Genomic DNA, 25,531 nt, shown 5'->3' with positions numbered 1-25,531 from the left:
ATTCTAGAGTAATACACACAAGAATTTCTCTAGATTTTGAAGTCTGACAAGCCTACAAATTGATGTAAAAAAATTATACTAATGCAAACTGAATGTATGTTGTAGAGCAGCCTTCAGTTGAAGTGGCTGATCTTACAATCAAAGTTGGCTTTTCTTATTTATATATTTTTCTCTAACTTAAAATATCCTCTGCAGTACTTTTCCAGGACTGACCGTGTGCTGAAACATAAACGTATGTGCCATGAGAGCCGTGATAAGAAACCTAATAGAAGTGCCACCAAAGTTGGCCTTTTGACATCCGAGGAAGATCCTGGCTTCTCTACACCGATGAAAGATAGCTCCTTGCCAAAGAAGAAAAGGCAGAAAACAGAGAAAGCAAAGTCTGTGGACAAGGAAATTGGAGATAAATCAGAACAGAAGAAAGATAAAAATGACTTCTTGCCCTTGTATTCTGCCAGTGCTAAAGTAAAGGATGAATATATGGTGGCAGAATATGCTGTTGAGATGCCACATTCTTCTGTCAGTGGGTCACACTTAGAAGATGCAAATTCTGGAGAAATACACCCACCTAAACTGGTTCTCAAAAAAGTTAATAGTAAGAGAAGTCTAAAACAGCCACTTGAGCAAAGTCAGACCATTTCACCTTTATCTACATATGAAGAGAACAAGGTTTCAAAGTATGCCTTTGATCTTGTGGATAAACAAGGTTTATTGGACGCAGATGGTAATGCTGACATTGACCAAGTTGATACTTTACAGGAAGGACCCAGTAAACCTGTACACAGCAGCACTAATTATGATGACGCAATGCAGTTTTTAAAGAAAAAGAGGTATCTGCAAGCGGCTAGTAATAATAGTAGAGAATATGCCCTGAATGTAGGTACTATAGCATCTCAACCTTCAGTAACACAGGCAGCCGTAGCAAGTGTCATTGATGAAAGTACCACAGCATCCATATTAGATTCACAGGCACTGAATGTGGAAATTAAAAGTAACCATGACAAAAATGTCATTCCAGATGAGGTGCTTCAAACCCTACTAGATCATTATTCCCACAAGGCTAATGGACAACATGAAATATCTTTCAATGTGACGGATACTGAGGTGACCTCCAGTATATCAATCAATTCTTCTGAAGTATCTGAGGTCACCCAGTCTGAAACTGTTGGAACAAGCTCTCAAGCTTCCTCATCAGATAAAGCCAGTATGTTACAAGAATATTCAAAGTTTCTACAACAAGCGTTGGATAGAACTAGCCAAAATGATGCCTATTTGAACAACCCAAGCCTTAATTTTGTGACTGATAACCAGACTCTTACAAGCCAGCCAGCATTCTCTTCCATAGACAAACAGGTCTATGCTTCTATACCTGTCAATAGCTTTCGATCAGGAATGAACTCTCCATTAAGAACAACTCCAGACAAGTCTCATTTTGGACTAATGGTTGCTGATTCCCAGCACTCTTTTCCCTTTTCAGGTGATGAGGCAAATCATTCTTCCTCCTCCTCTACACAGGACTTCTTGGATCAAGTGACTTCTCAGAAGAAAGCAGAGGCACAGCCTGTCCATCAGGCTTATCAAATGAGCTCCTTTGAGCAGCCCTTCAGAGCTCAATACCATGGAGCAAGAGCTGGAATATCACCTCAGTTTAGCACTGCCAACGGACAGGTGAACCTGCGAGGGCCAGGGACAAGTGCTGAATTCCCTGAATTTCCCTTGGTGAATGTAAATGATAATAGAGCTGGGATGACTTCTTCACCGGATGCCGCAACGGGCCAGACTTTTGGCTAAAAAAATCTTTGTAAATAATATTGGCACTTTAGAACAGATCTGTCAAGGGTGGTGTTGCTTTGTATAAGATGGAGTGCTGTACAGCTTTTAAGAATGTTGTGTTATAACAAAAGTAAGCTGATATAGCAAGATCAGTAACTTCATTTTTGGTTAGTCACCAATCATTGAACTGCCTTACATGTTGTCTCCCCTATAAAAGGCAGTTTATTACTCACTTGTTCGAGACCAGAAAATTGCTCTTTTACATACACTTAAATTTAAAACAAAACAAAAAACCTAAGGTAAGGTTTCCTCCCATAATAGTTTCCTATTTGGTTTCATTGTACATTCTTGGGAGAACAGTAATTGTCATGTTGTTGTCATTTTCTAAGCTTGTCAGTGTAGTCATTGCTCTTCAGCAGGGAATCTAAATATACTAAACAGAATAAACTAAAAGTTTAAATGTCAAGAGATTATGGCTAAACCACAGTGGTGTATTCTATAGAAATACCTTTTTTTCCCTCTCTCTTAAAATGAAGTATATGCCATATCCCCTTTATTTTTGCTTTGCATTACACTGAGCTGTGTTTTGGAGGAAAGAAGTAATAATAAATTCTTATAGACTAACTCCATTATTTAAAAGTTTAATTAATTTAAAATACTTTAAAAACTTTTTTAGCAAAATACATGTCTGCTAATGCATTTACTTCAGTCCTGAAGTGTGTTGCATATTTCTTTGTACAGTTGAACCTAGACATAACTTTTTATGATTCTTTCAGATGCAGATATCAAGATTTTGAAGTTTTAGTTAAAATACTCTGTAGATTACATTCCCAATTACATAAAGCTTACACAAATTGTGTATTCTGAGATTTTAAAGCTTAATTGTACTTTACCCTGCACATTCACAGTGATTAACAAAGAGCACTTAGATTCTATTTGATATTTTTTGATTTCTCAAAGAATAAAAACTATTTTAGATTTTTAGGTCTGATATGGCTGCATCATTATCATATGATACAACACTGATTATTATTTTTTAATATAAAATGAGATTGGAATTTCTTAGCTTCTGTAAAAACTGGTTTAATTCTCTCTGTCTAGAACTTTGACAATTCAGATAATTAAAAATACTAAAGCATCCCTGTAAGCTGGAGAAGTGGGCCTTCTAATTTCATATCTTTTTAGCGATTTCTTAATGAACAATGTTCATTACAATTTTACCAACCAAAACTGTTGACTAATGCTAGTGAACAGAATTTTTTTTCAGTATAGATGAATGATCAGAAGCTTTTGTTGCATTTCACAGTATAAATAAACTGCAAACTTTATCTCTGTACCATGAATATGTTTTCTTAATAGTACTTTGGCTTGAAGTATACAGTAAGGTACGATAAATAGTTCTGTGTGCATTTTTAAGGTGGTGAGATTGGAGTAACATAAATGTGTTGTGTAGTTTAACAATTTTAAAATTTTGAACTTCATGTTCATTCTTTTGCACCTTTCCCTAGAGGGTACATGTTCAGGTAGTTTAAGGCAGTTTAAACCTAACATTGTAGGTTGATTAACCATTAAGTGGGGATACAGATATGGATGCATACATCCCTTTACAGAGCTATCACTGGCTGACATCTCTCAAATAAAACCATCAGCTTGGAGAGGAGGTTGAGCCCCATCCTGAAGAAGAACACCCTCCCCAGCCAGCAGACTCGAGTGGGAGAGTGCAACTTACCCATTCCCAAAATAGTAACCACATTTTATTGTTTTGCATCATTGTAGCTGCAGTAACTCCCTTGGGCCCATTTTAGGAAGAAAATTCATCTGGAATCCATAGACTGCACCTCAAGTGGCCAGGGAGATCATTTACATGAGCTTCCTGCATAACTCATTTGTATACAGTGAGACCAGATTCTTATTGCCCTGTGATGGCCTTAACTATTCTTAGGATTTGTTGGCCCAATGTGTAGCTGTTTTATGATGCTGCAAGAGGTTATATTCCCTACCACTTTCTTACAGTAACAGGTCTGAAGATTTGGCCCTGAGTTAAGTAGAAAAATAAACATCCAGGGAGAAAAGCGAAATCATTGTACAATATTAGTGACACATAAGGAAACATCTTTAAAAGAATATTTCTAACCTGATTGTGTCCCTTGAATTTTTTCTACATTATTGTTTGAGTCTCCTGTCCTACTTGCATAGACATACACACGTATATGGCACCTAACTCACAACAAGAAACAGCCTGTCATGAAGAAGATACCTCATTTCCATTAAATATTACTTCCATCACATCCTAGCTTTCACTGTCCCCATAGATCTACATCGGCATCTTTGGTTTAATATCCTACCATTGCAAATATATGACCATTTATTTACCATTGTTTTAAGAAAGTTCCTTTGGGGCTAGATTATTACAGCATTTAGTTGGACACACAGGAAATAAGAGGGAGTAAAGCCTACTAGGCCCTTGCCAGATTGATGACTGGCTATGTTGAATAGGGCACGAGCTACTCTGCTGATACTCTGTTGTGAGAAGGGGGGGGGACCTTGACTCCACTCTCTGCACACTAGCCAGAATAGTTAACTTTGTGCATAGTGGTGAGTATGGTGTTTCACACAAAGGGTGAAATAACTTGCTTCTCCCCAGAGGAGGAATTGTGGTTCTCTGAGTCACAGTTCGTTCTCTGGTGTGTTCCTGGGGTATTACAGCTGTGCTCTGTGACATAAGGCAAGATGTAAAGTCCCCACTCTATCCCATGGTGATTATTTTGTAGATCTACTTTATACATATAGTTAGAGGGCGTGCTAATAGTTAATCCATGGAAATTTAGGCCTTTTCTACCTGGAGAAATTTACCAGCAGAATTCTTCCAATATGATTTTGTTGCTATAGTCATACCAGTATTGTTCTGCCAGTAAATTTCCCTCTTTAGATAAGCCTGTATTTTTTAACAATTTCATCAATTAAAAAAATAGTTTTCTCTTCAACATATTTTATTGTTTACATCCTAACACACACTCACATGTTCCCCCCTTTTGATCTGACGGATGTTTATTCTCATCTGTGCCCCCTATGTATTTGAGGGAACTAAAAATGAAAATGACTTTTTATTCACTACATTGTTCATTTACCACCATTATTAAGTTAGCACACTTTTGGGAATAGCATTTACATCCCAGCAAGCCAACAATAGAAGCTCTTACATTATTTTAGAGGTTGTGAAAGGTGTGGATGTGTGTGTGTGTAAGGTGTGGGATCTTTTGTGGCTGGTTTTTTCTGTGACAGAATCAGGATAAATGAAAAATATATATTTAGAAAATTGAGGACATTTACTCCCAGACTATAATAATTTTAAATAGATAGTATTTTGGGCCTAAATTACTAGGCAGAATCCCTTTTAGCACTAGTCCTTTATTATGTTTTACCACAATTATAACTACTAATGAAGGAATTGATTTGCAAAGGTATATTAGTAAGCATCTACATTTTCTTGTACTGGTATGAGAGTGAGTTAATCATAAATGACAAAGTTTGAAGAGGAGGATAGCATTGTGTACTACTATACACTGGTCTTATAAACAGTAATATGAAGAATTTAAATCAGGCTTTAAGATGAATTTTTTCATGGCCCTGTGTGTCTCCTGGTGTTGCCTGTGGGAAAATTATGGTGCAAGAAGAAAATACAACAACCCGTAAAATACTCATTGTGGTTTAACATTTTTATTACTTTTTATATTTATATTGTAGGTTGTCAATGTTTTGAGAAAGGGCGCAGTTCAGTGATAAAGGGGAAATACAATAAAATCTTTCTAATTCACTGATTGCTAATCAAAGCACCCCCTATTTCTTACACATACAATCTGCTTTCTCCCCACTCTGCAAAGTATTAATAGTAAAGTACTGTAGTGAGGTCTCACTTTAATGACTGTTACTTCAACCAAGTATACTACAGAACATTTATCAGAATACTCTGAAGTAGTATAATGAAAACTAACTACAGTTGTCGCAATAAATGAACGAAGTACATTTTGTGATGTGATATCCTTGCCTTTGTTTGCTTGCTTACTTGCTACTTCTCAAAATTCAGTCATTTGTAATGGTTTTCCAAGTCGTCATTGCGCATTAATGGGGTACTACTGTGGCTTTTTTCAAAAATGTTTGGTTTTCCCTCTGAAAAATCTGGATTAAACAATATATTCCATGCTTGTTTTGAATATTTTTAAGTTTTCATCATGTGCAGCAAAAATTTGAAAATGACCCAAATAATCTACTCTGAATTTTGCAGTATTGCATTATTCTGTGTATGTAAATTTGCAAACTGAATTTTCTTGTTAGATTTTTTTTTTTGTAATTCATTACAAATTGCAGGGAAATTCCTAATATTCCTGGGAATACATTTGGAAACTTTAGCAGGGAGACATATGCTTGTGCTATGGTACTTGAGTTGGTACCAATACACATGTGGACTTTCAAATTATGTGGTTAATACTGAGGCAAAATAATAATTGTATGCTTTATTAGTGTTAAAAGTTCTACTAAATGGAAACCTTGTAATTTTGAAAGTTCATTCATTTTATGTTGGTGCATGTTTATGTTAAGCATGTAACACATTAAACTAGAATTCACTTTTGCAAAGAACATGTACTAAGAAAGTATTACTGTTAATGAAAAACACGTTTTAAGTTTAAATTTGAACTTTTGTTCAGTTTTAAATTGCTTTAAGTCAGGGAAATAAATTTTATAGTTGCTTTTGTTATACTCTGCATATAAAAACCTTATGTTTCCTTTTAAAAACTATTTCTTTTCTTAGGATACACAAATTGAGGCGAGCAAACATTTCTAAGATTTGTTTCTTGCTTTCCTTAATCCAATGGATGGAAAGCTAAAATTGTGTAAACAACATTATTTTATTTTTTTATGCAATATCTTGCTGTAAATATGATTTATCAAATAAGGATGTACCTATGATCGAATCTTTGATTCTGCACAGTTAGAGTTTATATATAAATATAAATGTGTCTTGACAATCAAGGACTTATGTCAGTCTTCCTTTATGATGATGATTATTGTTCTGCATTCCATTTGTTTGAATTGAGTACCAATGTGGAAATCTGTATTGTCTGTAAAGTATGTAATGTTTTTATAGCTTGTTTAAAAAAAAAAACAACAAAAAACAAACCCACAAAAATTTCTGTAAATATATACAAACTAATCACAGTACTGCTTTATGTTAGAAGGCATATGATGTTGTACTGTATGTAAGCAATAATACATGACAGTGCTAACTTTACAAGTAGCATAAGGATAGTTCCAAAAATAGTTTTGGAGTTAATAGCCTTGTTTGAGTTAATCAATACTCTTAATCATTTTTTATAAATAAATTCAACTGTCCTCCTGTTGGAGCATATAACATTGTTTACACAGCACAATTTCAGTCACAGAGGAGACAGTCTTTAGATTTATGACTTCGTCTGTACACGCTTTCAGTAAAAAATGAATGGCTTTACTTCACTTCTGCAAGATGAGGAAGACTGCAAAAGTTTAGTTTTAAAGGAATAGAGATACTTTTCTGCTTCTGTGCTGATTCCTGACAATTCTTGTACTTTAATTCAGAGTCCTTAAGTCCTGATATGACCTGATGTGACTTGGGGCTCCAATATAAAGGAATAGTTCTCTTCATAATTCATATACAGCTAAATAGTGAATCTACAAGTTGTATGTTCATTTTATGTGCTAATCTTTTAAGTGTGAGCTATCCTCAACTGATGAGATGGGTTTATTCAGTTATTAAGGTGTCAAACTTACTTTAGTTTGAACTGACTAGGTATTGGATGGTAGAGTGTGGCATAGCTATTTGGACACAGTCATCCCTGCTTTAGAAAAAACACAGATTTATAAATGTAAATGATCTACATTTTATAAGAGAAATGTTTTTAAATGCTAGTCAGTTATATAATATGTGCTTTGAAGGATTTGCTAGTCCACTTCCGTCACTTTTAGTACACTGGTATCTTTTATATGTAATGTATGCTTTTTATTATTGTAGCAAAACGTTTCAGTAGAAGGAATTTTGCAACAGTATGGAGGGAATTTTCATTGTCAGAAATGAATTATACTGGATTTTGTCTGTGTACTCTTGTCTTTATTTTAATGCTGCCTGGAAGGGAACTTCGTATCCAAATAAAACAGGTGACCTTTTATTTCAAGGGCATACTATGTAGTGCTAAATTGAGTCTGGAAATATGATGATTTTGAATATATATATATATATATATATATATATATATAGGAACACTGTTACAGTGCATTTTCTGATACAGTGTTATTTTCCTGAAGTCCATATGCCTTCTTTGTATTTCAACTACTAAAAAAAGACCAACACCCTATAGTTAAGTTTTTGGCAGGATAATAGGTTTATTTCAGTGGTAATACAGTATTCTTTTAACCTACATCATCAGCTCCGTCCATTTTATTGTCTGTGTAAAAAAAACAAAACAAAACAAACCCTCAAATTCCATCTGTAAAAAAATTGTACATAAATAATAGATGGTTTTATATAAACCTGAAAAGTATGAATTTGTAAATTCCTTATGTTTCTGATAGAAATTAGGAGATGAGTCTTAGTTCCTGTGAGATCAGGGATTTCATGACAAAGGTGGGGGGGTGTGTGTGTGTGTGCGAGAGAGAGAGGGAGAGAGTTGTCAAACAAAAAAGTATAAAAGGGTTATTTCATTTCAAAGCAGTCTCTAAGCATTTAAATTTAATAATCCATTCAGAAAGGTGAAAAATATTTTGCAGGGAAGTTATTTAACCAGAATTGTTTAGTTTTTAGTGTTTGATCTTGCTCCCATTCAAATTAATGGGAGCTTTGTTTACTTGAGTGGGAATTTAAAAAAAGAAATGTGCATTGTATTGCTCTAAAATCAAAAGAATAAAATGACTTGGTTAGCAGGCTTGGCCAAATGAATTTTTTGATTAACAATACAGTTTAAAAGATCGTTTTTCTGCCTTTATTTCTCTTCTAAAAACAATTTTTAAAATACTTCGGCAGTTGCTATTCCTATTCATTTGACTGTGATTGTAAATTAAATTTTGCTTGACAAAATATGGCATGAACGATTGGATTGTTGTGCCTGTATAATTCAGTGGAAGATGGTTTTTATGCATAGTCATAGTGAATGATATTGTATTCTTAGAATTGATTTATTCATTAAGTGGCTTAATGGGTTTCATTGCTTCTGACATTACTGTTTTCTTATGGTTAACTTAGCCATTTTGGGTTTATAATACCCTTTTATGTATTGTGATACTAAAGGAAATTACGTTATTTGCTTTAATTTTTAATCTATTAGTTTGATAATTTATATTTGCAAATGATGCATTTTAAATGTGGTCACTGGCTGTTTGAAAAATAAAAATATAGAATACTGTTTTATGAATTAAACTGTTTAGCGGTATTTTTCATGTTAGTTGATTTAAGACAAAATCTGATTTCTTAACATGGCAGACAAAGGCATGTAGAAATATATCAAGTATGCCAGAAATGATGTGGATAATTTTAACAAATAAGTGAAATATTTAAATATTTGATTATGGGGTACAGCACATTTTCATAGGGCTTGTTTCCTGATTTTTCCCCTCCTATAGATGTAGAACATTATTACCACACTTGCCACTAATTTTAATTCAGAAATTTTGAGTTGATTGCATTACTGAGGAGTAGGATAGCAAAAGATAAGTGAGACAGATTTTTATGTACACTGGAGGCCATAGTGTAAATGAGAATTAGGTCTTAGTACGTTTAACTGTATATGTCAGAAATGTAAATTTTAATAAGTTTTGAATATCCTGGATAAAAAATGCACAGTGTGTGTAATATATAATTTAATAGAGCGTATTCTTCCTGCATTGAAGCAGAATCCATCAGAAGAATTGCAAATCCTAGCATAGTGCATTTATAAGGAAGAATAAATCTTGTGATCAAAAATAAAAGCAAGCCCTAGTGCTAATCTCTAGTCACTTTGCATATTTTTAGTGGCATTATTTTACTGAAATGTTTTTAGTATTGATGATTTTGGTATATAATTATAAGACCATTTCCAGTAACAAAATCATTTTGAGAAATGTATAGATCTGCTGATTGGAAATCTGTTTGACTTTGCATAAGAAGTAGACTTGATAGCTATATCACAGTATATGTAAAGATAACACACAAAGTCATGTAAACTCTGAGTTAAAGCTAGTATGACTCTTCTTACTCCACTCCTTTTTAGTCTAAGTACTGTTATGCATATTGCTTTCAGTCAGTGCACCATTACATGGTTGCGCAAGCAACGAGAAACATGCATCCAATAAATATGGGTTGAGTACACTATACATATAAATATGGTGCATCACTTCTGTTGTGATTTTACTGAAATGTACACCTATAGCATTGTAAAGAAAACAATGTATAAAGAACCACACAAGATATGTAAACATGATCGCAGTCATAATTTTAAAAATGTGTAAAACAAATCTTGTGGGCGTACTTTGAAATATGACTGAGAAAGTTGCACCTCCTTATTCAGCAGATCTGTTTTCTGTGTTTCTGTTATATTTTCTTACTTTAGTGATACTTATTTTTAGTTATTTATTGGAAAAAAGGCAACATTTAAATCTGAACTTGATAGCCTAAGACTGTTGGCTTTCGTGCTTTAAATGTAATATTGTGAAATAGTGTAGATCTGTGATCTTGAAAATAGGGACATTTGTCAATAATTTGATGTAATATATATATTTATCTACCCCAGTTTTCTTTTATAAGTAGTAATTGTTGCAAACCAAGTTGGAATACAAATATCCCCTAATTGTTCACTGAGCCAATATTATTGCAAAGAGAATAACACATTAAGCTATCTTTAATATTTGCTATGGTTATACAGAGAAGTGTAATCATCTTGCTCTTAATATGACTTCCTTAGCAGCCTGACCTGTCAGAATTGGTGCTCCATGTGTTTAGAGGGATACAATCCCTGTTCCTTTAACTTGGAATTTTCGTTTTACTTCATGTGATAAACCATGCTGAAGCTCTACTCCAGTGATCTACTCACATAAGTGGAGGCTGGTTATTACCAGAGTCTGGAATAGACTTAGTACTGATCTCATCCATCACCCTTCCTAAGCCAGTGGATGATTGTTTCCTACAGTAACTAGTGTGATGTTTTGTCTAATCTATTTCTCAAGACATGGAGTTAAACAAGTGCAAGTCTTTCATTGGGAACCAACAATTTTTTGAGAGGGACTAAAAATGGAACAGGTATGTGTTTTCCTTTCAGAAGTTGGTGAAGCCAGCAACACTGGAATGGTCTTTCAAGTAAGTGGCCTCTTCCTGTATGCCTCCTTTCTATTCCACTGCAGGGCTCTCCTTCAAGTTTACATGCTCTATCACAGCATCCAACCCATGCTTTAAATTATTAAACCTGTCAGATGTGTGCAGATGTGTCCACTTCTGTTAATCATTTGCAGGAATTAAATATGATGGTTTGGTAAAATGTCACCTGGTAAATCCAATCTTGAAAATTCTACTCATCCACCTGCCTGGATTTTTTCACAGGCAAGTAAAACATAATACTTTTAAATTATAATTGTGGTAAAGACTAGATGAGTGTAGGTTTTGTCCCTGGGTAGGTAAGTTTTCATGATAGTTTTGCGAAGGTGTTAATCCTGTTCTGTTCCTTTAGCTTTACAAAGGAGGTCAGTTTTACTATTCCACTTTATAGATTGGGAAACCAAGACACAGGAAGGGATGTGACTTGCCCAAGATCACCCAACAGGCCAGTGGTTGAGCCGGGAATAGAACCAGGTCTCTCAAGTTGCAGAGGACTGTGGGTGGTTGGGACTGCTTTTAGGGTCATTATGAAGGTTTGGGCACTTGGTTAATTAAAAAAATCCACAACCATATTGTATATATTCCTCAGCTGCAGCTGTATACCAGAATCATTGTATCCTGGAACTGCATTAACTCATTTTCTGAGCTGCTTGTTCAGGGAAGTTTGAAAGATACAAGTCTAGGTAGGGAGTTGTGTGCTAAAGCCAGAGAGCCCTTTTGTCACAAGTTTAATATGGGCAGGTCAGCGATACTTGTTATTACGGAGGTAGGAAAGTTGTCCAAGTTCTTGTCATTATTGAGTGGTTGGTGGTTTCAAAAGGACTTCTTCAGGAGGCAGGTTAGAATTATGACTACAGGGAGAGAAGCTGGACCCTTCATTTACTCTATTAAGGTTTGGGCCAGGAGGAAGGAAGCTTGTCGGTGTGGTGACAGGGAGTGCTCTGGAAGCTCTGGGCCTTCAGCAATCGTATACTGTGAGCTAATCCTGTATTCCTTCCCTACTGTGATGTTTAGAACGGATAGACTCTTTCAGCCTATGTCAAAGGTGGTTATGTCACTTTCTCTGGTACAAGAAAAGGCAGGCGAAAGTTTAGATTGCTCAGGCTGTGATTGCCTCAAATTTGAGGGCGGTTGTTTCTTTTTAAATACAATGCTAAGGATAGTGTGGAACAGGCAGAGTGGTTTTTCCTCTGTTAGAGCCTTTCCAAGCAATTTGATTTCTTTAAAAAAACAAACATGTAGTTCATTTGTGTATCTAACTTCGAACCAAGTGGTACCTTGCCCATCATTGTTATCTGAGTGCCTTGAAGCCTTACATGAACAAGAGCAGCTCTGTGGAATATCTTAGTAACACACTTGATGGCAGCTAATAATTGACATTTAAAAAAGAATAATTGATGCTTAAGCTGCCTTTCACTATAGGAAAGGATGTTAGAACATTTTCCCAGTGAACATTTATCAGTGCTAATTTTCTGACACTAGATTGTCTTCCTCATAATTTAGCAGTGCAACCTACACTCACACCAGCCTATTAACTCACACATGCACACGCACACCAGCCTATGATTTCTCTCTCACACACAGACACGTCCCCCCCCCCCGCCTCTTAACTTATTGTACACAAGTGTTGGATGGTTGGGGTAATGGTATTTGTAAGTTCATACTCTACTTTGCTAAGGACTTAATTCCTCCTCCTCCTCCTAAAGGTCATTCACTAATAATTTCTATTTCCTACATTTTCTGTGCAACCTATCCCACTCCAAATCTGTCTGTCACAGGTGTAGCCATCGGTGGACCATCGCCCACCCAGCTCGCACGCAGGCCCTCCCAAGTACAAGCCTGTGTGAATGCAGAAGTTGAGGTCCTTGTGATTATGGATCAGAAACTCCTGGCTGGAGAGTGGGTGGTTCTTGGCCTGTCTGCAGAACGCCATGGCTGGGAGGGAGCAGAGTGGAACAGCCTTGTCAGTCCCACTGCTGCCTCCGCTCAGCACCTCAAGCTTCTTCCAGCTCTGCATGGCTTTGATGAGAGCCAGGCCCCACAAGCATGCTGATTAGCGCCCCTCCCCAGCTTAACCTGTACCTGCCTGTGAGACTGCAGGGTTCGTTCCTCTCCACTGAGCAGCTCAGCACCCAGCATCCCTGCTCTCAAATCCCTTCTCTGCACTATCTACACCACTCCCCTATAATCATGCGCCCTGGTATTCAAATATAATATGCAATAATCCACAGTAACATGCAGTATCAATGATTCGCTGTAACACCAGAGCTTTCATCATTGCCCATGCACCATAATTTGGGTCCCACCCAAATTTCCACTCCAAGCTACTGATCTATGTAGGTGTCAGCAGCCATGCACTTTCTGAAAAAGACTGATTCTTTCCCCCTGTTGTATGCACTCAGCAGAAGTTTTGTGGGTGTATTGCAAGGCGGCTTTTGGCCCTGTGTTCTGAATCCCAGCATCACCAAACCATAACTGTTCCTTTTTTCTGGCCTGACTAGCATTTTCCCAGCTGGAGTTCATTTTGTTGGCCAGTGCTTCTGTGCATCACATACACAAGAGCCAAAGTATGATACTGTAACAGATCATACAAAGAAACGGAGGACTTGTGGCACCTTAGAGACCAACAAATTTATTTGAGCATAAGCTTTCGTGAGCTACACTCACGTCATCGGATGCGTACGCTACTACCCACTGATTAGCAAAGCAGTTCGGCTGTGGTTCTGCAAGCATACACACGTCTCTGGTATCTTACAATATCTTCTATGCCAGTACAGCTCTCTTACTGGTCTGTAAACATGTGTATTCATGACCGTAGCCACAAGTTACATTTCTATCTGCTGACACAGTTCATTACACCAATATTCTATTTTAGCCAGTGCCTTCTTTCAGAACAGATAATATTCCCTAGGCTGCATAACCTTATAAACTGTTATTTGAGAGAGGTAAGCTGGCACAGGTACAGAAGTACAAGCTGTGACACTGAACACGTTAGCTTTCACAGTTGCCTCTATATGATTTTTTCTCATGGTCAGATCTGATTATTAGTGCCACCTCACAAAGGCAGAAATACAGGGACTTTGCTGTTGTTAAATCAAAAGCACCAGGCTAGTTCAAATTAAACTTCCATCACATGTGGTTCATTCTCTCTCTCATCCTCTCTCCAGGGCAAGAATTGTGTGTGTAGTGGAGTGTTTTCTTTTGAGGTTGTTTTTAAAATATGCACATTGCTGTGCGTGTTAGAGAAGACTGGTCAAAGGGCTTTGCATGTGGTGCAGAAGGTGAACCTTGTGACGGTCCTTATTAATATGCCTGTAAGTAAGAATATTTTTCACATTTTCCTCCACTTATAGTGCTCCCAGTCTCTGTTTAGTTAAATGATGATCACTCAAGTTGGTAGCCATTTTAAATATGGCTCACTTCCTTCTTGTTGACTAACCTGTCTGCTACTATCTTTCGCACCTCAAGAATCTGCTTTCTGCTGTCTGATCTGCTACACTTCTTGGCCCCCAGAATTTGTTCTCGGCCTGCTTGCTTGCTCTCGTTGTAGATCATCTTTTTATCGCTTCATCGACTCTGCCCATTAATCTGCCTCCACATTCCAATCCTCTGAGCAGTTTCAAATGGCTGGCATAGTATGATTTTATGGAGAAAGGAGATATTTCTATTTTAAAGTCTAAGAGGAACAATATTCAGTCCTGCTAGGACTGTTATCTCATAACCTTGAAATGGGAGTTCTGTATTATTGGAAAGGGGAGATTCCTGGCTTTCCATAGGGACCCTGAAACCACTCAAGATATCAAACTTCAAGTTCATATTGTTCTTATGTATAACAAAGATATTTTAGGACATTTTTAGAAATGTTTTAATGTATTAATTATATTTCCCCCCACACAGCTGAACTAAGGAGCTTCGCTTTACAGGTTGGAGAGAGAGAGAATTTATTTATACCACACCACACCATATGTAATTTTAGAGCGTGTTCTGTAGTATATTGCTTACCACTTCTCATTTTCACTGTTCTCTCAAAAATATTTAAATACATTTGGGAATGATTTATTGAGTAGACTTACAAAAATAACTGTGGCATATCAGTCTGGACCCTTTTACTAAAGGGCTAAACATTTTTAAAGGTAAATGAAATTTAACACTCATCAGGAACACATATGGTTGCACTTAAATGCTAGGGTGGGATTTTCAAAAATACCCAGTGTTAACCTAACTGCTCCCAGTGAAGATGATGGTAAAACTCCCATTGACTTAAGTAGGAGCATATTTAGGTCATTTTTTAACGCTTTTGAAAACCTATCCTTAACTTCTTGCTCAAAGTACAATTGTGCACACAAACCTTCCTCCCCATCCACACTGAATCCCAACGCAAATCACTAAAATCAGCTGTCTTGATTTTTCTAGTTTACATCAATTTTACATCACAAAATTAAATGGTGATTTGCACTGGTGTAAGTGAAACCTGGAGGGAGGGATAGCTCAGTGGTTTGAGCATTGGCTAAACCCAGGGTTGTGAGTTCAATCCTTGAGGGGGCCATTTAGGGATCTGGGGCAAAAAATAAAAATAAAAAAAAATTGGGGATTGGTCCTGCTTTGAGCAGGGGGTTGGACTAGATGATCTCCTGAGGTCTCTTCCAACTCTGATATTCTATGATTAGAGAATCTGTTTTCTTCTAGTTGTAATGAACACATAGGTCTTTGAAGGGAGGATGGTGGAAGGGTGGGCAGGTGAAAGGAGAGATCTTTAGAGATTTACATCCTCAGGACGTGGGTTTTTAAAAGTCGATGATGTTTTTCATACATATTTATTGTTCTAGACAGCAGGTCTGAGTTAGACCTCCCTATCCTTCAGGGAGCAGCTTTCTACCCACCACATTTGAGTTTGTGCTCCACCTAATTGCACCATTCTGACCCCAGTTCACTTCCTGTCTCTGAGAGAACAATTTTAGGATGTTTACATGGGGAAGTTATTTTCAAAATAAGGTAGGGTGCAACTTTAAAATGCTTTAGCTATTCCAGAATATTTCCCCAACTGAAGTAGCCAACACTTTATTCAGTGACAGAATCATCCCTTCCTCCTTCAAACACTCAATAGTCTGACCAACACTAAAGAAACCCACCCTAGATACATTGGTTCTAGTCAATTACTGCCCAGTGTGAAACCTCCCATTCCTGAGCAAGCTCATAGAGAAGGTAAGCAAAGGCCAACTACAAGATCACCTAATTTAAGATAATATTCTAGACCCAGCACAATCTAGGTTCAGGCCAGGACATGGAGCTGAAACTGCTTTTGTGTCATTGCTGGATGAACTCCTCCAGTTAATGGATAAAGGGCAGACATCCATTCAAATCCTCCTGGACCTCTCTGCAGCATTTGGCATTATTTACCATGAGATAATGCTGCCTCACCTGAAAGAGTGGCAGGAGTCTAGGGTAATGTGTCCTGAAGGAACACACTCAACAAACAATAAGGGAAAACTGCCCCTCCCCCACTTACCCCCGGATTTGTGGAGTCCCACAAGGATCAATTCTCCAGTCCTCTTCAACATTTACATGCAACCACTAGGTGAACTGGTCAGACAACATGGACTGAAGGATCAACAATATGCAGATAACACACAGCTCTACCTATTCTTCACCATGTACGACCATACCATTAACAAGATTGCCCAGGGCCTGGATGAGATCAGCTCATGGATAATGAGCCACTGGTTGAAGCAAAACCCGAGCAAGACAGAAGTAATGCTGGTGGGCAGATTAAAGAGCAAGGAAGAAGAAAAGAGTGGCTAGTCCTACAACAATGTGGGAAGAGACAATGGAGACAGCCAGGAGGATAGAGGATTATTTGCAGAAGACTACAAGTGAGAAGAGAAGACAAGAAGATTGCAGCCAGAAAGAACAGAAGGAAGGAAGACTGAATAATTGCACCAGCACCAGGAAGAGACAGGTCTACATGATTGGGGACTCCCTACTAAGAACAGCAGACAGGTCTGTCACCAGAGCTGATCTGCAGAACAGAAGGGTGTGCTGTCTGCTGAGAGCTAAGATACAGGATGTGGACCTGAGACTGAAAAGGATCTACTGGGAGCAGGAAAGAGTCCATTGATTTTCCTTCAAATGGGAATAAATGATACTGATAGGTTCTTGCTATCAAGCCAGACTACGCCAGGCTGGAGAAGCCACTTGAAGTAAGGAGGCTCAGATGATCTTCAGTGGGATTCTATCTGTCCCTAGAGGAGGAAAGGGAAGGCAAGACAAGAGTATGATGATCAATAGATGGTCCAGGAGGTGGTACTAAAAGGAGGGCTTTGGAATGGTTAACCACTGGGAGGCATTCATGGACAGAGTATTGTTTTCTCGGAATGGACTCCACCTGAGTAGGGAGGAAAATAGACTTCTGGGTTGGTAGTTGGCACAGCTAATTAAAAGAGCTTTAAGCTAGCAGTGTGGGGGAGACAGTTGGACAGTAATCTCCTCACCTGATTCTAATTTTGAGCAGGAGGAAAATCAAGCAAAAGAGATAGCAATGGGAAAAGGAACAACAGAGAATAGGAGAATGGACAACAAGAGGAAAGATAATACCAATATCACTGACTGTAATAGTCAGGTAGGCAATACTAGCAGTAAAATGACTTTACCTAATTAGGAGGTATTGCAAATAGGAAGGAGGATTAGAGTATCATACAAGAAGATTTGGATGACCTAGAAAATGGGGGTAATAGAAATGGAATGAAATTTAATAGTGCAAGGTCATGCACTTAGGGGCTAACAACAAGAATTTTTGCTATAAACTGGGGATGTATAAGGTGGAAGTGACAGAGGAGAAGAAAGACCTGGGTTTATTGGTTGATCACAGGATGAGTATGAATAGCCAATGTGATGCAGGCCATAAAAAGGCTAATGGAATCCTAGGATGCATCAAGAACAGGAGTACTTGTGGAGTCCTTGTGGCACCTTAGAGACTAACAAATTTATTTGAGCATAAGCTTTCGTGAGCTACAGCTCACTTCATCGGATGCATGCAATTGAAAATACAGTAGGGGGATTTTATATACACAGAGAACATGAAACAATGGGTGTTACCATACACACTGTAACGAGAGTGATCCGGTAAGGTGAGCTATTACCAGCAGGAGAGGGAAAAAAAACCTTTTGTAGTGATGATCAAGTTGGGCCATTTCCAGCAGTTGACAAGAAGGTGTGAGAAACGGGGGGGGGGGGGGGGGGGATGGGATGGGGATAGTTTTACTTTGTGTAATTACATGCTCTTGTCAACTGCTGGAAATGGCCCACCTTGATTATCACTACAAAAGGTTTTTTTCCTCTCCTGCTGGTAATAGCTCACCTTACCTGATCACTCTCGTTACAGTGTGTATGATAACATCCATTGTTTCATGTTCTCTGTGTATATAAAACCCCCCTACTGTATTTTCCACTGCATACATCCGATGAAGTGAGCTGTAGCTCACGAAAGCTTATGTTCAAATAAATGTGTTAGTCTTTAAGGTGCCACAAGGACTCCTGTTCTTTCTGGAGATACAGACTAACACGGCTGCTACTCTGAAACCTGTTAGAATGCATCAGGTGATGCATTTCCAGTAGAGATAGGGAAGTGTTATTACGATTATACAAGCACTGGTGAGACCTCATCTGCACTACTGTGTGCAATTCTAGTCTCCCATGTTTAAGAAAGATTAATGCAAGCTGGAATAGGTGCAGCGAAAGAACTACTAGGATGGTTAGAGAAATAGAGAACCTATCTTATGAGAGGTTTCAGAGTAACAGCCGTGTTAGTCTGTACTCGCAAAAAGAAAAGGAGGACTTGTGGCACCTTAGAGACTAACCAATTTATTAGAGCATGAGCTTTCGTGAGCTACAGCTCACTTCCTCAGATGCATATCGTGGAAACTGCAGCAGGCTTTATATATACACAGAGAATATGAAACAATACCTATTCCCACCCCACTGTCCTGCTGGTAATAGCTTATCTAAAGTGATTTCCAGCACAAATCCAGGTTTTCTCACCCTCCACCCCCCCACACAAATTCACTCTCCTGCTGGTGATAGCCCATCCAAAGTGACAACTCTTTACACAATGTGCATGACAATCAAGCTGGGCTATTTCCTGCATAAATCCAGGTTCTCACATCCCCCCCACCCCCATACACACACAAACTCACTCTCCTGCTGGTAATAGCTCATCCAAACTGACCACTCTTCAAGTTAAAATCCAAGTTAAACCAGAACATCGGGGGGGGGGGGGTAGGAAAAAACAAGAGGAAACAGGCTACCTTGCATAATGACTTAGCCACTCCAAGTCTCTATTTAAGCCTAAATTAATAGTATCCAATTTGCAAATGAATTCCAATTCAGCAGTTTCTCGCTGGAGTCTGGATTTGAAGTTTTTTTGTTTTAAGATAGCGACCTTCATGTCTGTGATCGCGTGACCAGAGAGATTGAAGTGTTCTCCGACTGGTTTATGAATGTTATAATTCTTGACATCTGATTTGTGTCCATTTATTCTTTTACGTAGAGACTGTCCAGTTTGACCAATGTACATGGCAGAGGGGCATTGCTGGCACATGATGGCATATATCACATTGGTGGATGTGCAGGTGAACGAGCCTCTGATAGTGTGGCTGATGTTATTAGGCCCTGTGATGGTGTCCCCTGAATAGATATGTGGGCACAGTTGGCAACGGGCTTTGTTGCAAGGATAAGTTCCTGGGTTAGTGGTTCTGTTGTGTGGTATGTGGTTGTTGGTGAGTATTTGCTTCAGGTTGCGGGGCTGTCTGTAGGCAAGGACTGGCCTGTCTCCCAAGATTTGTGAGAGTGTTGGGTCATCCTTTAGGATAGGTTGTAGATCCTTAATAATGCGTTGGAGGGGTTTCAGTTGGGGGCTGAAGGTGACGGCTAGTGGCGTTCTGTTATTTTCTTTGTTAGGCCTGTCCTGTAGTAGGTAACTTCTGGGAACTCTTCTGGCTCTATCAATCTGTTTCTTTACTTCTGCAGGTGGGTATTGTAGTTGTAAGAAAGCTTGACAGAGATCTTGTAGGTGTTTGTCTCTGTCTGAGGGGTTGGAGCAAATGCGGTTGTATCGCAGAGCTTGGCTGTAGATGATGGATCGTGTGGTGTGGTCAGGGTGAAAGCTGGAGGCATGCAGGTAGGAATAGCGGTCAGTAGGTTTCCGGTATAGGCTGGTGTTTATGTGACCATTGTTTATTAGCACTGTAGTGTCCAGGAAGTGGATCTCTTGTGTGGACTGGACCAGGCTGAGGTTGGTGGTGGGATGGAAATTGTTGAAATCATGGTGGAATTCCTCAAGGGCTTCTTTTCCATGGGTCCAGATGATGAAGATGTCATCAATATAGCGCAAGTAGAGTAGGGGCTTTAGGGGACGAGAGCTGAGGAAGCGTTGTTCTAAATCAGCCATAAAAATGTTGGCATACTGTGGGGCCATGCGGGTACCCATAGCAGTGCCGCTGATCTGAAGGTATACATTGTCCCCAAATGTGAAGTAGTTATGGGTAAGGACAAAGTCACAAAGTTCAGCCACCAGGTTAGCCGTGACATTATCGGGGATAGTGTTCTTGACGGCTTGTAGTCCATCTTTGTGTGGAATGTTGGTGTAGAGGGCTTCTACATCCATGGTGGCCAGGATGGTGTTATCAGGAAGATCACCGATGGATTGTAGTTTCCTCAGGAAGTCAGTGGTGTCTCGAAGGTAGCTGGGAGTGCTGGTAGCGTAGGGCCTGAGGAGGGAGTCTACATAGCCAGACAATCCTGCTGTCAGGGTGCCAATGCCTGAGATGATGGGGCGCCCAGGATTTCCAGGTTTATGGATCTTGGGTAGTAGATAGAATATCCCAGGTCGGGGTTCCAGGGGTGTGTCTGTGCGGATTTGATCTTGTGCTTTTTCAGGAAGTTTCTTGAGCAAATGCTGTAATTGCTTTTGGTAACTCTCAGTGGGATCAGAGGGTAATGGCTTGTAGAAACTTGTGTTGGAGAGCTGCCGAGCAGCCTCTTGTTCATATTCCGACCTATTCATGACGACAACAGCACCTCCTTTGTCAGCCTTTTTGATTATGATGTCAGAGTTGTTTCTGAGGCTGTGGATGGCATTGCGTTCCGCATGGCTGAGGTTATGGGGCAAGTGATGCTGCTTTTCCACAATTTCAGCCCGTGCACGTCGGCGGAAGCACTCTATGTAGAAGTCCAGTCTGCTGTTTCGACCTTCAGGAGGAGTCCACCTAGAATCCCTCTTTCTGTAGTGTTGGTAGGGAGACCTCTGTGGATTAGTATGCTGTTCAGAGGTATTTTGGAAATATTCCTTGAGTCGGAGACGTCGAAAATAGGATTCTAGAAAATTTAGTGTCCTTTTTCTTTTGTAGAGAAGCAAAGTGTGCGTTGTAAATGGCTTGTCTAGTTTTAGTAAAACTAAATTTTCTAAACTACTACATGCTACAAGGGGCCACAGCAATGGTTCCCTCAACCCACCTAGCAATATTGTTAACCTATCCAACTATACTCTCAGCCCAGCAGAAGCAGCTGTTCTATCTCGGGGCCTCTCCTTCTGCCCCTCCACCCCCACGAACATGATACAGTTCTGTGGTGACCTAGAATCCTATTTTCGACGTCTCCGACTCAAGGAATATTTCCAAAATACCTCTGAACAGCATACTAATCCACAGAGGTCTCCCTACCAACACTACAGAAAGAGGGATTCTAGGTGGACTCCTCCTGAAGGTCGAAACAGCAGACTGGACTTCTACATAGAGTGCTTCCGCCGACGTGCACGGGCTGAAATTGTGGAAAAGCAGCATCACTTGCCCCATAACCTCAGCCATGCGGAACGCAATGCCATCCACAGCCTCAGAAACAACTCTGACATCATAATCAAAAAGGCTGACAAAGGAGGTGCTGTTGTCGTCATGAATAGGTCGGAATATGAACAAGAGGCTGCTCGGCAGCTCTCCAACACGAGTTTCTACAAGCCATTACCCTCTGATCCCACTGAGAGTTACCAAAAGCAATTACAGCATTTGCTCAAGAAACTTCCTGAAAAAGCACAAGATCAAATCCGCACAGACACACCCCTGGAACCCCGACCTGGGATATTCTATCTACTACCCAAGATCCATAAACCTGGAAATCCTGGGCGCCCCATCATCTCAGGCATTGGCACCCTGACAGCAGGATTGTCTGGCTATGTAGACTCCCTCCTCAGGCCCTACGCTACCAGCACTCCCAGCTACCTTCGAGACACCACTGACTTCCTGAGGAAACTACAATCCATCGGTGATCTTCCTGATAACACCATCCTGGCCACTATGGATGTAGAAGCCCTCTACACCAACATTCCACACAAAGATGGACTACAAGCCGTCAAGAACACTATCCCCGATAATGTCACGGCTAACCTGGTGGCTGAACTTTGTGACTTTGTCCTTACCCATAACTACTTCACATTTGGGGACAATGTATACCTTCAGATCAGCGGCACTGCTATGGGTACCCGCATGGCCCCACAGTATGCCAACATTTTTATGGCTGATTTAGAACAACGCTTCCTCAGCTCTCGTCCCCTAAAGCCCCTACTCTACTTGCGCTATATTGATGACATCTTCATCATCTGGACCCATGGAAAAGAAGCCCTTGAGGAATTCCACCATGATTTCAACAATTTCCATCCCACCACCAACCTCAGCCTAGTCCAGTCCACACAAGAGATCCACTTCCTGGACACTACAGTGCTAATAAACAATGGTCACATAAACACCAGCCTATACCGGAAACCTACTGACCGCTATTCCTACCTGCATGCCTCCAGCTTTCACCCTGACCACACCACACGATCCATCATCTACAGCCAAGCTCTGCGATACAACCGCATTTGCTCCAACCCCTCAGACAGAGACAAACACCTACAAGATCTCTGTCAAGCTTTCTTACAACTACAATACCCACCTGCAGAAGTAAAGAAACAGATTGATAGAGCCAGAAGAGTTCCCAGAAGTTACCTACTACAGGACAGGCCTAACAAAGAAAATAACAGAACGCCACTAGCCGTCACCTTCAGCCCCCAACTGAAACCCCTCCAACGCATTATTAAGGATCTACAACCTATCCTAAAGGATGACCCAACACTCTCACAAATCTTGGGAGACAGGCCAGTCCTTGCCTACAGACAGCCCCGCAACCTGAAGCAAATACTCACCAACAACCACATACCACACAACAGAACCACTAACCCAGGAACTTATCCTTGCAACAAAGCCCGTTGCCAACTGTGCCCACATATCTATTCAGGGGACACCATCACAGGGCCTAATAACATCAGCCACACTATCAGAGGCTCGTTCACCTGCACATCCACCAATGTGATATATGCCATCATGTGCCAGCAATGCCCCTCTGCCATGTACATTGGTCAAACTGGACAGTCTCTACGTAAAAGAATAAATGGACACAAATCAGATGTCAAGAATTATAACATTCATAAACCAGTCGGAGAACACTTCAATCTCTCTGGTCACGCGATCACAGACATGAAGGTCGCTATCTTAAAACAAAAAAACTTCAAATCCAGACTCCAGCGAGAAACTGCTGAATTGGAATTCATTTGCAAATTGGATACTATTAATTTAGGCTTAAATAGAGACTTGGAGTGGCTAAGTCATTATGCAAGGTAGCCTGTTTCCTCTTGTTTTTTCCTACCCCCCCCCCCATGTTCTGGTTTAACTTGGATTTTAACTTGAAGAGTGGTCAGTTTGGATGAGCTATTACCAGCAGGAGAGTGAGTTTGTGTGTGTATGGGGGTGGGGGGGATGTGAGAACCTGGATTTATGCAGGAAATAGCCCAGCTTGATTGTCATGCACATTGTGTAAAGAGTTGTCACTTTGGATGGGCTATCACCAGCAGGAGAGTGAATTTGTGTGGGGGGGTGGAGGGTGAGAAAACCTGGATTTGTGCTGGAAATCACTTTAGATAAGCTATTACCAGCAGGACAGTGGGGTGGGAATAGGTATTGTTTCATATTCTCTGTGTATATATAAAGCCTGCTGCAGTTTCCACGATATGCATCTGAGGAAGTGAGCTGTAGCTCACGAAAGCTCATGCTCTAATAAATTGGTTAGTCTCTAAGGTGCCACAAGTCCTCCTTTTCTTTTATCTTATGAGAGGAGACTTAAGGAGCTTGGCTTATTTAGCTTAACAAAAGGAAGGATGTGGACAGAGATGATTGCTCTCTATAAATACATCAGAAGGATAAACACCACAGAGGGAAAGGAGTTATTTAAGTTAAGGGCCAATGTTTGCACAAGTACAAATGGGTATAAACTGGTCATCAATAAGTTTAGGCTTGAAATTACATGAAGTGTTCTAATCATCAAAGGAGTGAAGTTCTGGAATAGCCTTCTAAGGTGAGTAGTGGGGGCAAAAAACCTAATTTGTTTCAAGACTGAGCTTGGTAAGTTTATGATTGAGATGTGATGATGAAATTGCCTACAATGGCATATGGCTGATCTGCAACTGCTATTAGGAAACATCTCCAACACCTGGAGGTGGAACACTGGACGGAGAGGGCCCTGAGTTGACTGCAGAAAATTCTTTCCCAGGTGTCTGGCTGGCGGATCTTGCCCACCTGCTCAGGGTCTAACTGATTGCAATATTTTGGGTTTGGAAGGAATTTTCCCCCTGGTCAAATTGACAGAGACCCCTTAGGTTTTTTCCCTCTTCCTCTGCAGTGTGGGGCATAGGTCACATGCTGGTTTGAACTAGAGTAAATGGTGGATTCTCTGTAACTTGAAGACTTTAAATTAAGATTTGGGGACATCAGTAAGTCAGCCTGAGGATAGGGGTCTATTACAGGGATGACTGAGGTTCTGTGGCCTGCAACATGCAGGAGGTCAGATTAGACCATCGCAAGAGTCCCTTATGTTCGTAATGTCTCTGAGTCTGTGTTTGCAGTGACGGTTCAGTCTCCTTTGATTAAACATACCCACCTACAATTGGATTCCTCACTGATGTTAAGCTCTCACATAGCAGCATCCATGAGTAATACTTTAACATCTGTGGTTGGCTAGAAGACTGTCCCATCCTGGCAGATGAAGATCTGGCCTCAGTTATTCAAACCTTCGTTACTTGCAATGCAATATACGTGGGGACAAAAACTTCAGCGCTTAGGAAACTCCACCTAATCCAGAACTCTGCAGAGTGCCCCCTCCGCAGCACACGCTTTTGCCAATGCATCAGATTTGTCCTCTGCTCTCTGCACTAGCTTCTCATAGAATTTCAACTCCAGTTCAAAGTCTCAGTCCCAGTCTTCAAGGAGCTTGGGGGCAGGATTTCTTAAAGTTTGAATAAAGGTGTGAGATGAAGAT

General features: G+C 39.8%; 1 protein-coding gene and 1 long non-coding RNA gene across 2 annotated transcripts in view; one reads left to right on the top strand and one right to left on the bottom strand.

Moving 5' to 3' along the window:
* Positions 1 to 2,385, top strand: part of ZNF148 (zinc finger protein 148) — a 41,251-nt gene extending 38,866 nt beyond the window's left edge. The window contains exon 7 of the mRNA XM_084643053.1: positions 196 to 2,385. Within this exon, the coding sequence (XP_084499179.1) occupies positions 196 to 1,791 (1,596 nt within the window). The 3' untranslated portion in view covers positions 1,792 to 2,385. The remainder of the gene's footprint in view (positions 1 to 195) is intronic.
* The window catches only part of LOC311528257, a 33,959-nt gene that overhangs the window by 6,084 nt on the left and 2,344 nt on the right, over positions 1 to 25,531 (bottom strand). The gene's annotated exons all lie outside the window — the stretch shown is intronic.

The sequence above is a fragment of the Lepidochelys olivacea genome, assembly GCF_965140295.1.
Source record: "Lepidochelys olivacea isolate rLepOli2 genome assembly, chromosome: 11".
Lineage (NCBI taxonomy): Eukaryota > Metazoa > Chordata > Testudines > Cheloniidae > Lepidochelys > Lepidochelys olivacea.
The sequence above is the reverse complement of the archived record's forward strand: the minus strand, read 5'-3'. Positions and strand labels throughout refer to the sequence as shown.